This window comes from Seriola lalandi, unplaced genomic scaffold, assembly GCF_002814215.2.
Source record: "Seriola lalandi dorsalis isolate HSWRI2012SDOR001 ecotype SW California unplaced genomic scaffold, Sedor1 jcf7180002054881, whole genome shotgun sequence".
NCBI lineage: Eukaryota > Metazoa > Chordata > Actinopteri > Carangiformes > Carangidae > Seriola > Seriola lalandi.
This window is the reverse complement of record NW_019525434.1, coordinates 68,106-84,592: the sequence shown is the minus strand read 5'-3', so window position 1 is coordinate 84,592 and position 16,487 is coordinate 68,106. Positions and strand designations below refer to the sequence as shown.

Below are 16,487 nucleotides of genomic sequence, written 5' to 3'. Positions count from 1 at the left end.
TTACATGACGTATTTAAAATGATGTGTGTGTGATGAAGGGAGTGCAAAGGGAAGACAAGTCAAAGAGGTGAAATAAGCATGTGGTGTGTTGGGAGGGGTGGCAGAGGATAGCGCAAAAAATGTGAAAGAAAGAAAGGAGGGAGTATGATGAATAGTGAGGGAAATAGATTGGTATGACTCATGGTGTAAGTTGTGCAGACCAGGGACATTGCGTTCTGTCCTCAAAATGACCACACTGAGGCTGTGCTGAGGGTGTATCTTAGTCCTCTGTCATCTGCAGACAAACACGCAATCTTGACCATTTAAAGAACCGGTCAGACATCATCACTCTGTGATGCTCAATGCCTTCAAAAAGTTATTTTGTGATCCTTTGGTGTCCACTTTCACTGACCAGGTCATATTGACTGAGTCATTTCTCCACATTTCCCCGGAATGCTTTTGACTCTGCCTTACAGGACAGGGCTTTTTAATGCCCTAATAATGTTTGGCATGTCACAGTGGGAAAAGCACAGGTATAAATAATAAAAATGTCTGAATTCCATTTTCTTGCTTCAGCTCCAGGATCCTGGTTTTGTTCATGCTTGCTTACTGTCATGAATTACTGGGACTCTTTGAATAGAACAGAGCCATTCTTACTGTTATTAGAAACACCTGTCATGTTGCAGCTATAGCAAGTCACAATGTCTGCTGTGAAAAACACCTTTGGGTGTGCACTTGTTCTATTTACATGTGGGTCTTACAAGGACGTGGACAGAGCGATAGTAATAGCAAAGCGTGTGGTTTCCTATAGACCAACAGTAGACAACAAGATGCTGTGTTTGGGTGGATGCTGGTGGAGAAATGAGTATCTGTCTCCTCCATGAGGAATTTGCGTCTGAATGATGGTTGACAGGTCTTTTCAGTTACACTCTTTAGTTACAACCCTTGACAGGAGCTATGGAATTACATAATGTTAGCACAGATCTCAGCGCAGTTTGTACACACCTAGGGATCTAACCAGGCTCTAAAATGTTGCATAGACCTTATGTGTCATATATCTCAGTAAACCTTTCTGTCTCTTTGCTCCAGTCCTTACCAGAAACCCACATCCCCAGCTACGCCGGCAGCCTTCATCTAAAGAAGTCCCTGGTGCCGGCACTCTACAGAGTCATTCAGGACCCCAACAATGAGGTGATACACAGGGCACACACAGGGCGCATACACTTTCTTAGAGCCCCGAGTATGGCTGTTTTTAGCTCAAAGAAAAACGTGTTGCTTGTGACTCACACGATGTAGTCTCAGTTGGCAGTGAGCAAGAAACTGACACACAGCTGTGTCTGCAAGGTACATGTGCACACAAAAACAAGCACACATTGCTCTGGGAGAGTATGACGGACGGGCGCAGTGCCAGAGCTAGCCACATTACCTGTGAGATGGCACACAGTGTTCCCTTTACACACACGCACGTACACACATGCACACACACACACACACACACACACACACACACACACACACACACACACAGACACACCACTCTGACAAACTGGAACATCTGCTGCCCACACTGGTAAAGCTTCGTGCATAGATTCAAACACAGATACTGTACTGTACTTAGTCACAAACTCAGGTTATTATTAGGCATACTGCAACACACAAGCACCACAATACCAGCAGGGCTAGACCGGTATTTTCTCTTTAAAGGACCTAATGACACAATTTTTCGAGCAAAGGCCTGAGGCACTCAGTGAGACGGGACTTTAATTTCACTCTAATGATACAGTTGGTGCCTCCAATTCTCTTCCCCCCTCTTTCCGTCGCTCTTTCATGGTTGAATTTGGGTGTCAAGCAACCAGGGATCTAAATTCCATTAGCGTTGTCAATCTGGCTGCACAATCCCATTAATGACTGGACAAGTGATCCAGGAGAGGGCTTGTGTGTGTGTGTGTGTGTGTGTGTGTTTGTGTGATAGAGAGGGAGAGGGGGGATTGTAAGTCATACTTGACTGCTGTGTGTTAAAGTGTTTGTTTTTTGTTTTTTTACTCATGACACGGAGGGCTAAATGCCTCGCCAAATTCATTGATGAGTTGCCACTTATTTCAGGGCCGGCCACAGTACAACACACACACAAGAGTAGTGCTGTGTGGGCGCTCACTTCACTGACCCCTGGACAGTATAAACACATTGGCTCAGCTGGCTCCCCTGAGACTACATCTGACCAGACTTTCATTGTAGTGATTTATCCCCTCTGCTCCTGCGTGCCTCCCACTAGTGAGCGGCAGCAAAACTTTCCTTCCAACTGTCCGTATCTCCTTGTTATAGTCGGGATGAGATCCATTCATGTTTTGAAATAAGAGCTGTGAAGCAGAGGTGCTGTCTTAATGTCCTCGTGATGGAACGCTTGCTGCTGAGACTGAGAGTTTTGCATATGAGAGAAAACAGGATCATATCTTCTCGTCATCCTGTTCATTTGATGAATCTGAAATACATTTTGTTGTTATGTAAGTCAAATTTAGGTTTGACAATATGACAATGCATGATGATATAGATGACTCAGACCATTTTTTCACTGAATATACAGAAATGTACCTTTGAATTTTCATATCCAGTTATTAGAACAGCCTAATAACCATAGTGCATATTCTATTAATATGTCTGACCTGTGCTCATTTGTATTTACATATTTCCTGCTCTAGCTGCTGGAGCCCGTTTGCCACCAGCTATTCGAGCTGTACCGGAGCTCCGAAGACCGCCTGCGACGTTTCACCCTGCAGTTCCTGCCTGAGCTGGTGTGGGTATATCTGCGTGTCACAGCCAGCAGGGATCGCCAGAGCAATGGCTGCATTGAGGCCCTCCTGTTGGGCATCTATAACCTGGTGGGTGTCAGCCCTTGTGGGTGTGGTGATGGTGGTGGTGATGGTGGTGAGAGAGGCAATGGCATGACCTTTTAGAGGTTTTGCCTTGTGAATTCTAAATATGCCAGCAATGAAGTGTATTTTAGTTTGCCAGTTCACGTCCTTATTTGAAAGTATCCATGCGGTTACTAAGAGGGAGGCAAAATAGCAACAGCAAAGTGACTGCATCAGTAAACAATAAGGAAATTAGTGTTGACCCCCCCCTCCTACAAGAGAAACAAAGATTAGGAGCATCATTCAGCTTCTACTATCATAATGGTCCTAAATGAGCAGCAGAGATGGCCACAGTGTCCAAATTCCTGCAGCTGAACTTAACTCTTTAAACTAATGATCTGACTATTGACTAACTGGGCTGTGGCTGTTTTACTGCTATCAGTTGACAAAGAGGGCCTTGTTTTGTCCAAACTGTCCCAACTCGTTCTCCTATTCATCAGGTGCATTGGTGTCATAGCTTAAGAATTGCATAATAGTTTACATGATGTAATTTGTTACTGGTCAGTATGGATAAATATAGAAAGAATTATGTTTTAAGTTAGAACATAGTGCTTTTCTTAGAAACATATCTGATGACATTTGTTTTTACAACCATGAAGTTGGCAGCGAGTGGCTCTTGCAGCTTTAAAGTTTTGTTAATTTGAAAAAGACCAGAGTGTTGATATGCAAATCATTGGTTATCTTTAGACCTAACACAGGTGGAGCATTAGTGAGGCCGTTTGTCTGTTGACAAGAAAGTCGATCTGCAGGGAAAAGCCCAGTTAATGGATAGACCCGGGATAGATTACATCACCAGGAAACACCCTTGGGGAAATGGGCTAAGAGCTAGAGATATCAATAGAAAGAGCTCCATGTCAGCTGGCACGGCTAAAGGTATATCCATGCATAATTCATTCCTCTGTATCTATACTACTCCACACACACATATATACAGTACATGCTCATAGCCCTCTCCTGCCTATGGCCACTGCCAACTGAACTCTGATAAACAGCTTTGCTCTCAACAGTCCCATCAGATATTCAGAGATATACAGTTAGCCACTGAAGGGCAGGATGAGGCTTGAACCAACAGTACGCTGAATGTCAGGGAAAATGTGAGATAAAAGGGATAAAAGCCTTTTTGGTACCACATTTCAACACCCAGATTATGGATGCTTGGGTGGGGGGGGGGGAGATGGATAAACAGATTTATTTTTTTTGGAATTGCATTCATTTACTTTCATTGGCTCTGCTCTGCCAGAAAATAAAAATCTGACCACTGCGAGCAGCCTGTGTAAAACAAAACAAAACAAAACTATTTCAGTTAAAGTAAATTTATCCATATTTGATGATATAACAAAAGCTCCCCCACCCTCCCACGTCTGCCATAAATTATAGAGATAAAAACCCAAAAATGTTGCAGAGAGAGAAAACACAAATATTTCTGTGTCCCTCAATCAGTTAACAGTGCCTGCCATCCTCACATATAGTGGAAACAATTGCTTTGATGACTTTTACACAACACTTGAATCTTCCTCAGCAGCACATAATTGGTTTACACAGCAAAGAGTAGGAACAACAAGGACTTTGTGCCAAATGAAAAATGCTCCGCTGTATTATCTCTGTGTACGCACTTGATAATCATTTCGACTAGTGGAGATAATCAGGCATTACTTTTAGAAATGGCATCATTTTCATCTTTGTGTTACGTATCACAGTGTGAAATTGAAATTGAGTGGTGAGGTTGTTGGCAGCGACTTTCAATGTGTCAGTGTCAATAACAGCAGTGAGAGGGACGGGGGGAGTGTACAGCCGTTGTTAACCGTATGCTGCTAAATATTTTCACCTAGTTCACAGAGAAGAGCTAAACTGGGTTAAGGTAGAAATCTTTCTTACCAACTCTCAGCCTGAATGAGCGTTTTGTACCCAGTTGTTTTTATTGACAGTTTTTCTGTCTCTTCCTCCCTCTCTTTGGTTTTTGCAGGAGATCGTGGACAAAGACGGCAACAGCAAGCTTCTGTCCTTCACAATCCCATCTCTGTCCAAGCCATCGATATATCACGAGGTAGGACACCTGGCTATCCCAGCGATCAGTGTTGTGTTCACCGCGCCTCTCTTCTCGGTGTACTCCTCTATTTACTCTTCCTGCTTTTTTTTTTTTTTTTAAATCTCTTTTGCCGCTTCTGTCTCCTCGTCTCCTTCTGTGCCTCCTTTCCTCTGACTATGGGAGAGATTCAGAGACTCATTTTAGTGTCTTTTTGGAAGATGACACCTCAGTGTCTAACACTTTGAGAGGTCCATTTTCATTAACCTCACCTCCAGGGCTTATCCATCTGTGTGTGTTAAGGTGTCGGTATGCTTCCAACACTCGAGCTGGGGGTGGCTTTTCCTATGGTTACTTCAGTCTCTTTTTGTTTGTATAACCATGACTGTTGCCATTTTGTTCTGCCTACGCGCTGGCAACAGCTGTGGCCAGAGACATAATGTTTTCTGGTCGTCTGTCTGTACAGATGGACGTCAGTCTCATTCTTGTGAACGTAATATCTCAGTAACACCTTCAGGAAATTCCTTCAAATTCGGCACGAATGTTTACTTGGACTCAGGGATGAACGGATTAGATGGTGGTGGTCACGATCACTGTAACCTCACAAAACATGTCTTTTGCCATGATTTAAGAATTCATACTTTAATAATGATAAAATACGCAGTAGTTTATATTAGATTCCTTCAGACTCTTCACTAGATCTATCATATGAGTCTGGACAGACATTGATGTAAACTGCAACTTGACGGGTCAATGGAGCCAATACCACAGTGAGGCGGTAATTGTAGTTTTGAGCATATTAACACACTAAATCTCTGTCTGCCAGGGACACTTTAAAAAAAGTTTCGTCAAGTAGGGAAGATTCACCTGAGAATAAATTCTTTAATGTTTGGATTTTTGAACATACTGTAACTTTTACGTCTGTGTTGTTTTTTTAATTCTAAAAGGAGGTAACACTTAACTTTGGCAACTTTGACATGACTGCTAAAACAGGACAGAGTATTGACTGTTGTGTGGAGCTGGAATTCATTAGTAAGGTGCTTAACAGGAAGATTGTTTCCCATTTTTTTAGCCATCTTTTTATCCTGCTACCTAAAGCAGAGCAAAGAGTGTGCCGTATATTTTCATACACTACGCCTGCGTGCGTGCGTGCGTGCGTGCGTGCGTGCGTGCGTGTGTGTGTTGATGAGACTTCAGTGTGTGCTGTAGGCGATTTATCGCTGTAATTACAAGCTTGAGAGGCTCTTCCCTCCATGCTGAGAGAATGAAGAAAGCATAGAGGGAGGAAGTATATGTGTGTGTGTGTGTGCGCGTGTGCGTGTGTGCGCGTGTGCGCGTGTGTGTGTGTGCGTGAATCACAACAAGCTTCCTAGCCTGTAGTACAGCTCTGCACGTCACATGACCTTATCCCCCGGCCTCCAGCATTAGAAAACACTCCAGTCTCTTTTTAAATTAATCCATCCTCCCCTCCTTCTCTGCTCAGAGTCGCCCGAGATACTTAGGACAGAATATAAATTCAATTTAGGGGAGATTTTTGCAGAATGAAGTGGCCTTGTGACATATTCTCACTTGGATATAAATTTAGATTCCGCTCAGTCATTACCTGTGCCTCTTCCTCTTTCTATTTTACTCAGGAAGGAAAGATATTTGCTGATTGCCATATCAAGTTTTAAATTAAAAAGCAAAATAGCAAAATAATTTACCAGATAAAGATGAGTCTCATGAGAGGTAGTTGGAGGCTGTACAGAGGTCATGGGAATGAAGGCAGGGAGCGACTGAAACTTAAAATATATACAGGTATACAGTATATGTTACTGTAACGAAGGTCAGGTGACTGACAAATAGATTTTTTTTCATAATTTAGGACAGTGGTTAGGCAATCTATGGGTTTCTCCCAGAAAACTGTTTAGCAGAAGTGGTAAGCCAAATCACGATGCTTCTTATGATCAGTTTAGGTCACAGATGACGGCCTAAAATAACACTAGAGTTACGTTTTATTAGTCAAATGATTGAACGTTGCTACCCTTGCTAGTCAGCACCAGAAATATTAGTCGGTTGAACTAATAACGTGTTATTAATGTCCAACGCCAGTTAACTGTTGCATCAAAGACATTCTGCTAATGTGCAGATGTTGTAAACAAGCAAAGTGGAAAGTGGGACAGATAACATCTCGTAAAACAGAACACTTCTACAGTATTTTGATCTAGAAAATGAAAGTAAAATTGTATGTCGGTTGTGTCGGAATATGTTCAGACTAGTTGAGTAGTCTAAATTTCCGTTTAACCCCTTAAATTTCCGTTTAAGGGTTCCATAAATAACACCTTGACTTTTTGCCCAAAGATGAATGTTTTAGTTCATAAAAGTGTATTACCTTTTATAATGTTATTGGAGTGATCTTTGTGTCATAAAACAATGCATTAAACCCTGAGCTGTCAGTATAGGTGTGTAGAAGCTTTTTAAGAAAGTGGAGGGACTCAGATAGAAACATGGATTAAGTAGTTTAAAGGGACTAGTGCATAAATTTCTGAGCTTAATGTTGCATGAAGGAATTTGTAAAAGACACAGGAAAAACTGCAACACATAGATTTTAGTGTAGGAGTTGTACAGTCAGCAGTTTGTCAACTAAAAATAGGTCTGTTCCCAAGTTTGGAAACAGATAAACGAGCCTTACAGAAAGAAGTCAAGTGCTGCCAGGTACAGTGATCCTTTCAAAGGTGAGAGTTTGGCAGAGGTCCAGCCATGACCTCATGCCACTGTAATAAAAATAAACACACATCAGTTCCCCATCCGATCACAGCAGAGGACCCCAGTTTCTCAATTAACATTTTGAAGGGCACATCATCTCGTTTGCTAATATCGCACCATCCTCACTGCCAATTTACTGACACGTTGTAAAAGCCAAGGTGGTGAGCAAATGTTTAATTGACTTTATTTTTCTTTTGCGTGTGTGTGTGTGTGTTTAGCCTTCTAGTCTGGGGTCCATAGCACTGACGGAGGGGGCTCTGTGTCAACATGACCTGATCAGAGTGGTGTACAGCGGCCTCCACCCTCAGAGAGAGACCTTCACAGCTCAGAACAGGTACGGCTCCGACTCAACCAGCTGCCAACAGAGAGGGAGTAATTAGAGACAAAGCACAAACGTCACAACAGAGATTAAATCGCAGAAGTTTAGAGACATTTGCTAAGTGTAGCGTACTGAATGAATTACCCGAGGGTGAGACCTTGCTTGGTTTTTGGACACTGAAGTGGAGGCACTGTTGACCATTCAGCTTCAGTAAACACCAAACATCAGCATCAATGCGACTGAATCCAACTTTTAATTCAATCCAATTTTTTTTCTTATGTTTTTACGACAAAACAGTTTATTTCACCTTCCATTTAATCCTTCTCCATAAGATGAAGAATACCTTTTAAGATGATCAAAGCACAATCCTCGACTTTCATTCAGCCCCCTCTGGCCAGACTCAGCAGGCCTGAAAGCTTTTTTGGCTCTCACATTTTCTCTGCTGCTGTGGATGAATGATAATCTCAGCATAGTAATGAAGCATGCTGGAATCCTGCCAGAAAATATTTTTCTGTTTCACTAAAATGAGCAGAGTGGCACTTTATACATTTGTTTGTTTGTAGTGACACGTGCAGAGACAGATACACATCTAAACTACCAGAGCTGATAATGTAAGGGCAGCACAGATAACGCTGGTCATCCTGTGTGTTGTCCGGAGCAGCGAGGCCCCTTGGCTACGAAGAACATAGAGCATCATAAATATACTGAATGGATTTCAGCAGAGCCAGGCCTCATAGTTTATCTGGAAATCCATTTGTGTGGCTGGGCATGAGAAGAAAGCGCAGAGCTCCTGAGAGGTGCCGGCTCTCTCCAACTGATAATATGCAGCCAGGCCATTTACCTCCCTCTGCGCACCGAGTCAATATGGTCCTTACACTCGAGGTCCCTCCACCTGGTTGATCCTCTGCATTGAGCTGATCCTACAGCACTGACATGGTCTGTGTTGAGAGTGTAAAGATGATTACTGCAGTATATTAGGTTATGCATGTACATACAGTAAAGTAACTCACAATGAACAAAGCTGCCTATGTAAGCAGTGTGCTTATCGGACTGTTTAACAGTTCATAGAGTCGATTAATTGCTTGATCAACTCTACATAATTGTCTTCAGTGAAGCTGTCAAAAAGAAAGTGTGGTTAGAATATTTTGTGAACAAAAACAGACAAGCTGATGTTGAACTGAGATCAGATTAAAACTTTGATTAGACCCTAATTAAGAGTGTATTGCTGTGCTCGTTTCTGACTCAGTTTTGTGGTTGCAGGTTTGAAGTGCTGTGTTTCCTCATGCTGTGCTACAACTCTGCCGTGGTCTACATGCCCCTTTCTTCCTATCAGTCAGTCTGCAGAATGAGCTCACGGTAAGAAAAGCCTGTAAAGCATATGTGTCTATTTTTATTTTATTTAATTTTTTTCTCTTTTTTTTTTTTTTTTGCCCACAGTTTTGTCCTTTCAGTACCCAATTAGTGACCTCCCTCTCCCCTCATCTACTTTCATTACTCGCTGTCCTGAAACGAGGATTAAATCACGTCCCCTACCCTGTAGCTATACGCCAACCTTGATACTGACTGTCCTCTTTTCAGGAGGATTTGATAAGAGCAATTTCATTAGATCTCAGTTGTGTTTGATTGGCCAAATGAAAGCATCACTGCGGGATACCTGTCTGAGTCTGTTTATCTTGGAAACCCTGGGGTTAGAAGAAAGAATCAATGTGGAATTCACAATATGAGGCTCTGTACGGGATTGGCCGCCCAGTGATTTCGCTGCAGCATGCGGACGGCTCAGGATATGAAGACTTCCCTACTGCGAGCGAGCAGACAGACAACGCCTGAGGCAAGCTCAGTCTAGACAGAGGGAAAACTGTGACTGTGAAGATTTCAGAGCACGAGAACAATGCTCTCTCTTGGAGTTCATCCTCACAGTGTAGACCCTGAACACCCCGTCGCCTGACCTTGCCCGACCTTGTGTAAAGTAGTTAGAATTTGACTTCCCTTGCTCACTGTTTGATGTGTTTCCTTTGTTTAGTTCACTCAGTTAGCAACTGATCTTCCTGTTAGTTGTTCGTCCGATCTCTGCTACTTCCTGCAGCGGTTAGAGGGCACTTACAATTTAAACAACAAACTATCTCTAAACTTTTGTAATCTTATTCCTCCTAAACCACATCCCTTTGTCACTGAGTCAGGATGAGTTTACTCACCTCACTTATTGCCCGTGTGTGTTCTCCCTCCTCAGGTTGTGTGTATGTGGCTTCCCCCGGCAGCAGCAGAAGCTTTGGAGGGAACCATGCAACCGTGTGCTGCTAGACCCCGAGTTCATGGTGCAGATGCTGACTGCAGTTTATCACGCCATGTATGTATCCGTAAAGCTGAAATAAGAAGTTGTGAACACAACATTGACATATCATCACCTTTTAAATCGACTGTTTAGCAAACAATTGCTTATTTACACATCCAGCATTTACAGTGCAACATTATCATTATTTTGGTTTTGTGTTTCTGGACACCTGGTGAAAATCCAATATTCACTCTCACAGCTTTGTTTTTAGCTCTTACCAACTCCTGAGGAGTTGGTCTCTTTAAAGAAGCTCAATACTCAAATATGTTCTCCAGCAAGTTGCTAATTTTACCTGCTGAGCTCGGTGCTAAGCAGGTAGTGTACAGAGTTTTTAGAGCTCTTTTGGTGAAAACAGCTGCCTGCTGGGGCTGAAAACAACACTATAAAGAGAGGCGAGTGTGAACTGAAACTGAAAGTAAAGTTATGAGCCAGACAGAGCCGAAATTTGCTACAGAGCTCTTTAAAGCAGACTGGAGCTGCAGGTTCAGGTGATAATTCTCTCATCACTACAAAAAACTCCTTTCACATTGTCACATTGTTTTCAAATTGTCATTTTATATGTTGTTATAAAACAATATTGATTATAGACGCTTTAAGTGACTTTCATCCATGCCATTTCACATCACTACTCTTGAAAACACTCATTGTTAAGGACACTGACATTGTGCAAATCATATCGGGTAATTGGGAGGAAGATGATCTCACACTTGTTCCTCTCCTTAAAGGACATAATAAACCTTTTTATCTGTTCCTTTATAAGCTAGCTAACACAATGTTTCTCATATCTGTTGTTTGCCTCTGCGGTACATCTCTAATGAGGGCCGTCTCAACTCTGGTTTGCTGTGATCTGCTGCAGGAAATCTCCTAACAGCATATGCTAGCTCTCTACCAAGGACAGAAGCTCCCCACTGTACACACCGATTACATCGGCAGTGCATTGTGGGAGCAGGTGATTTCATCCCCTATGAGGACAGTCGTTGCAAAGCTGATTAGGGCTCCTCGATGACAGCTCGTCCTCAGAGACGGATCCCCTGATACGGTAGTGACTGGAATCACTACTGTTCAGGATGGTGAAGCAAGGAGAGCGGGAGAGATTGAGTATGCATTCTGCCTCATCACCCCTGTGAGGGTACGCAGCAGCAATCAGGGGATTGGAGCAGTCAGTGCCGCTGGAAAAAAAGACAGACTCTGTGTGTGTGTTTGTGTGTGTGTGTTTGTGTGTGTGTGTGTGTGTGTGTGTGTGTGTGTGTGTGTGTGTGTGTGTGTGTGTGTGTGAGAGAGTGAGAGAATAATAGCCTTTTTAGTAATCCCTACCATAGGTCAGCTCAGTGCCAGCTGGAGCTCTCATATTCACCCTTGGCCCAAGCAGGCACACGTGAAGGGCAGATGAACATGAATCCACAGCTCCACACATGCAGAGGGACCTTGGCACTTGCGGAGGACACTCTGAGATTTAGGTTAATATGTTCGCTAATGCTACAGCGCTGTAGTGCCAAATGAAGAGAGAGAGGGAGAGACGAATACTGAGAGACACAGAGACACATGCCCAATGTTTTTTTTTCTGAATATGTTTTTTTTCTCTTTTCAGTCTTCACAACATCAGAGAGTCTGTTTTTACCTGCCCATTCATCCCTTTCTTTTCATCTTGAGCCTAAAAGGAACCCCAGGCATTTGTCCTTTGCTGTGTGATTGTTGCATGTGCAGGACTGGATCAAAGAGAGTTCAGCCGTGCGGGCCTTTTTTTTTTCTTTTTCATGTAATTTGTTTATTTATTGTTGCTGTTCCTCTCATCCCTCTTGACTGAATGGGGGGGATGTAGCGTCATTATTTTATGCAAAGCTAAGGACGACTCACGCACTTTAGCAAAGGGCCGAGTGATTAAAAGTCTTTTTTTTTTCGATTTTTATTAGTCATGATAATTAGTCTTATTTTATTTCCTCTTGCATATTACTTGAATGCACTGGCTTTTCACAAATTAGAAACCTTTTAGTACAATTATTGCCAAAATCCTAATTCACTTCACTAATTGTGAAAACAAACAAAAAATTTGGTGCTTCAGTACATGATTGATTACATGGCCTGCACACATGCAGGGTGTGACATCAAGCTTTTTTTTCCTGATGCATTTTAAAACTATGATTTTCACCACACAGGATTCCCAAGGAATTCAGTTTAAAACTTCACTTCTAGTTTCATGAAAAAAGGTTTGACCGACAACACTGTGACAGAGAAGTATAATCACTCTGACTGGATATGTGCCCAACTTCTCCAAACCCTTCCTCATTGTAGTCCCAGGCATTATTAAATAACTGATAATAGTTCAGGGGGATGTGACTCAGACATCAAGGCATCATGTCAGACACTACTGTATTCTCTACATGAGCTCACAACATGGCGTTGTTAAAGGCCTGTGTTTGCATTTGTGTTTTGATACATAGATACAATGGAGAGTGGGAGATGGGGCGGGAAGCTCTGGAGGACATTCTGTACAGAGCTCAGCTGGAGCTTTACTCCCAGCCTCTCCTGGTAAGACCAACAGCACTGTGTGCATGGAGTTGATTACACACAGCATAGTAACTATGAAGCCTGAGTTAAATTAAAATACTTACGAAAAATAATGGTTTTGACCTGCCGTAAATATTGTAATACCTTCCTGCTTTAGTCATTTAACAGCATATTGCTCTGCGTCTGTGTATGTGTCACCTCCAGCTTGGGAACGCCATGAAGAACTCGCTGCCAGAAAGTGCCCCCGATGAACCGCGGGGGCGCAAGGTGCTCCAAGTGGAGGTGACGCCCACCATTAGCCGCATCTCCATCTCAGCCATCACCACCGCCTCCATACGGCGCCACCGCTGGAAAAGAGAGGGTAAGACTGAAGCTACGGGAGCACCAGCAAAATCTGCCATCTTGGCTGCAACACACAGCGAAGTGAACCAGGCCTCAGTGCAGGAGAGATCTCAGTAGATGTGACAGCACACTACATTCATTATAATACTATTTTTTTGTCATCCTCATTGTTAATTAAGGGACCCAGGGTAGGTTGGACAAGAAAGTTGTACAAGGAAAAAGAGACCAGTGTTCAGTTAACCTTACGAGTTGTTACTTTTTGTTTTTTTTGTTTTTTTTATCTGTGAAAGGCCACAAGAGGGATCTATTTGGTGAGAAAATGACTTTTCTGGATTTTGTACCTAGCAATGAGAAGGAAAACTGTTTCCTGTGTAACATAGTCACACCATTAGCATCATCCAAATGGTGTTTCATGTCAGTAATTGTATGTAATTGTGGTCATATAGTCTCTGTGTTGCAGTGCTTGTGCCTCTCACTGCTCCTTATTGCTCTTTTTTTCTTTTTGTTTTGCTTGTTTTGTCTATTAAGTGTGCTGTGCTTTGTATCACCAGTTAAATTGAAGGTTTTTGTTTTAAGAGAAACTCACAACAAAATGGTGCCGGTAGATTTTACGGACTCCATTTTTACCCAGTAGATGGACGATTAATGGGGCAGTTCATTTTTTAAAATATCATGGCAATCCTTTTTTTTTCTATATTTTCTTATCTGCGCATGAATTTACAGACCACTGTTAGGCCTGCTGTGCCCATGATGAGACCCGAAACGGTCGAGGCTTGCTGCCACTAAAGAACCACCCGTCTTTGTTGTTGACTCCCAGATTGTTTTGACTACTCAACCGATGCAGAGTTGAGCCTCACCGTCAATCCTCCTAGCCTCGCCCAGCACCACCACCACAACAATCCCTGGGACGCTGCAGCCAAAGAGGAAAGAGGAGGGCGGGCTCACAGCCACCACAGCAGCAGCAGCAGCAGCATCATTCCCCCCATCACACTTGAGGGTAGGGGACAGGGGCAGACACCCAGAGCAGAGAGGGTCTCAGGAGGAGGTGTCCCTTCGATCTGTATCCTCCCAACCCTCCTCCTCCTCCTCCTACCCCTCCTCAATTTGACGGGGGTTAACTCTGCTGTTTCCCAGTTTGGCCTCCTCTTCACTTCCCCAGAGTATACTAACTCATCCAGTCTATGAGACCCTCAGCCAACAGCCCCTCTACTACCAGACCACTGCTATTTTTCATCTCACCGAAGAGTGGAAGAGTCGCCTATTCTGGGTTTGAAGGAAGTGTGGCTAGTGGCCATTTTGCATGGGCCTGTCATCATGCCATATCCTCTTTATCCTCATCATGCCTACTCCAGCGTTCTTTAGACTGCTGCCCTTGTCACTCACTGAGCATGTTCAGTGCCCAGCCTGCAGCTTGACCTTTTACTATGGGTTTTCTCAACCCTCCGTCTCTGATAATTGGTTTGATGGATTTATTTTTTCCGTAGCGTTAACAGGAAAAATACATCCGTTTTTCAAAACTGGCACAGAGTACCCGACATCTTGTTCTCGTACTGCCCCTTACGGTGTTTGACAGCACCATAAGGTTTTGGTCACTCAGGCCAGCAACACCCATCTGCTGCCACCATTCTGCAGGAAGAGGCCCTCCATTTAGTTTATCAGTCCAGCAGCTTTATTGTATGCTAATTTTGTGTTCTCCCTTATTACATTTCTTTTTCCTCAGCTCAGTGAGTGGGAAAGAGCCTTTCATCATGCATGCGCACGTTACAGCAAGCTTCAATGATTTCTGCTAGAACGCGAAACCCTGGAACACTAACATTTCAAATGACAAGGCCAAATGAAATGACTGAATGTTGTCAAAACCCAATACTTGGCAGAGCAAACGCTATTCCACTGCCAGGACCTGTCATATGGCCCATTTTGTCTTGTTGAATGTGTGTCCATTTCCATGCGTGGTCTTGAAACATCATTCAGATCCTTTCAAATGACTGAAGATCGGCTCCTTCCCTGGCTTTACGGTCCGTGTTTGCCTTAGTGCCATCCCGTCCTCTTTCCATGATCTTACACTAAACTTGGTGCAGCTGAGGTGATAGAATCTGCCACCCAGTTCAGAGAGAAAAGTGATTGTTTTAGAGAAGAGTGATTTCTCAGTGTCTGTGTACAGTTACTGGACATTTTGCTTTGACAGAAATCACGTAACACATGGCCTTTAGTTTGGGGCTGCATCTTTAATCTTGTTACATACCAGTGTATGATCAATATGTTCTGGTCTCATTTTTGATAATGGTGCCAAAATGATAAAGGCTTTAATAAGGCAGCGTGTCTCGAGTTTTCAGGGAATCCTCTCCCGTACATCAGAGAGACGTTTACAACACCCTCCTCCACAATAATATTTTCACACGGTCTATACACACATATATATGTCTTCAGCTTTTTATTTCCTGGAAATATTAACTAATGTATGAAGTGATTTTCAAAATTTGTTCCTGTCTGGGTGTCCTTGAAGGCACCATTAATGAAGAGTTTTTAAAATGGTCCTTGCTTGACAGCCACATTCTTACACAGCAACACAACAGATTACAAAATTAAGGCAAATAGATATTTACAGTAGTGGATTAACGTCTGCAGGCTGATTTTTGTGGAACACTGAAATGACTGGATACCAACAGCAAGCATATAAAATGCATTATGTAAGCAAGCTGTAGTCAGAAGACTAAAACATTCAAAAACACTGCTTCGGTCCTTTAGGTGCACCTGTATCTGTAACATTTAGACTTCAGAGCTTTTCGCTCTTCGTTTAGGATTGGGTTGGCTTGTGATGGCTCGCAGACGGGCCCATTTAGCCCTGCAGGCTGTCAGCTCTAACTGGAGTGCTATTGATCTGATGAGGTGTACGGTGTTCTCCTCAGTGGTCCACACGGATTGGCAGGCTCGTCTCAGCCGGCCAACCATGTGACCGCTGGGCCAGTGCTGCAGGCGAAACGAGGGATGGGGCAGGAGAGCATGCGTCTTCTCCTCATGTTATGTGCATGTCAGTCCAGACCTTTTCTTCTCGATTTCTCCATTTGTTTTCTGGTGCTGCCTGTGGTTCCCTGTTGTCCAGTTCTGCTTGTCCCAGCGATGCATGACGGAGAGAGACGATTCTCGGTCTCTTCTTTTAACAGGCTTGACCCTGCATACTGTGTCGATAACATGCTTTTTTTTTCCTAACTCAATTTATCATCTTTTTCCCTTCTAGCTTTCAAACAAAAAATGAAGTCATAAATTGTTTAGAGTTCTTCATGTCATTGTTATGACTGTAGGACTTCTACTTAATTATCACCAGATATTAATTGTTAG

The 16,487-nt window shown here is 43.0% G+C and overlaps 1 protein-coding gene across 3 annotated transcripts in view; it reads left to right on the top strand.

Annotated features, from left to right (window-relative positions):
- LOC111671516 (hyccin 2) overlaps positions 1-16,487 on the top strand; it is a 44,625-nt gene that overhangs the window by 22,888 nt on the left and 5,250 nt on the right. For 2 of the 3 annotated variants that reach the window (XM_023428621.2, XM_087179947.1), the window contains 9 exons: positions 1,069-1,170; positions 2,676-2,855; positions 4,852-4,932; positions 7,875-7,990; positions 9,236-9,331; positions 10,203-10,319; positions 12,743-12,830; positions 13,014-13,170; positions 13,969-14,148. In XM_023428621.2, coding sequence (XP_023284389.1) covers positions 1,069-1,170; positions 2,676-2,855; positions 4,852-4,932; positions 7,875-7,990; positions 9,236-9,331; positions 10,203-10,319; positions 12,743-12,830; positions 13,014-13,170; positions 13,969-14,148 — 1,117 coding nt within the window. The remainder of the gene's footprint in view (positions 1-1,068; positions 1,171-2,675; positions 2,856-4,851; positions 4,933-7,874; positions 7,991-9,235; positions 9,332-10,202; positions 10,320-12,742; positions 12,831-13,013; positions 13,171-13,968; positions 14,149-16,487) is intronic. The other variant, XM_023428622.2, reaches the window with a different exon arrangement.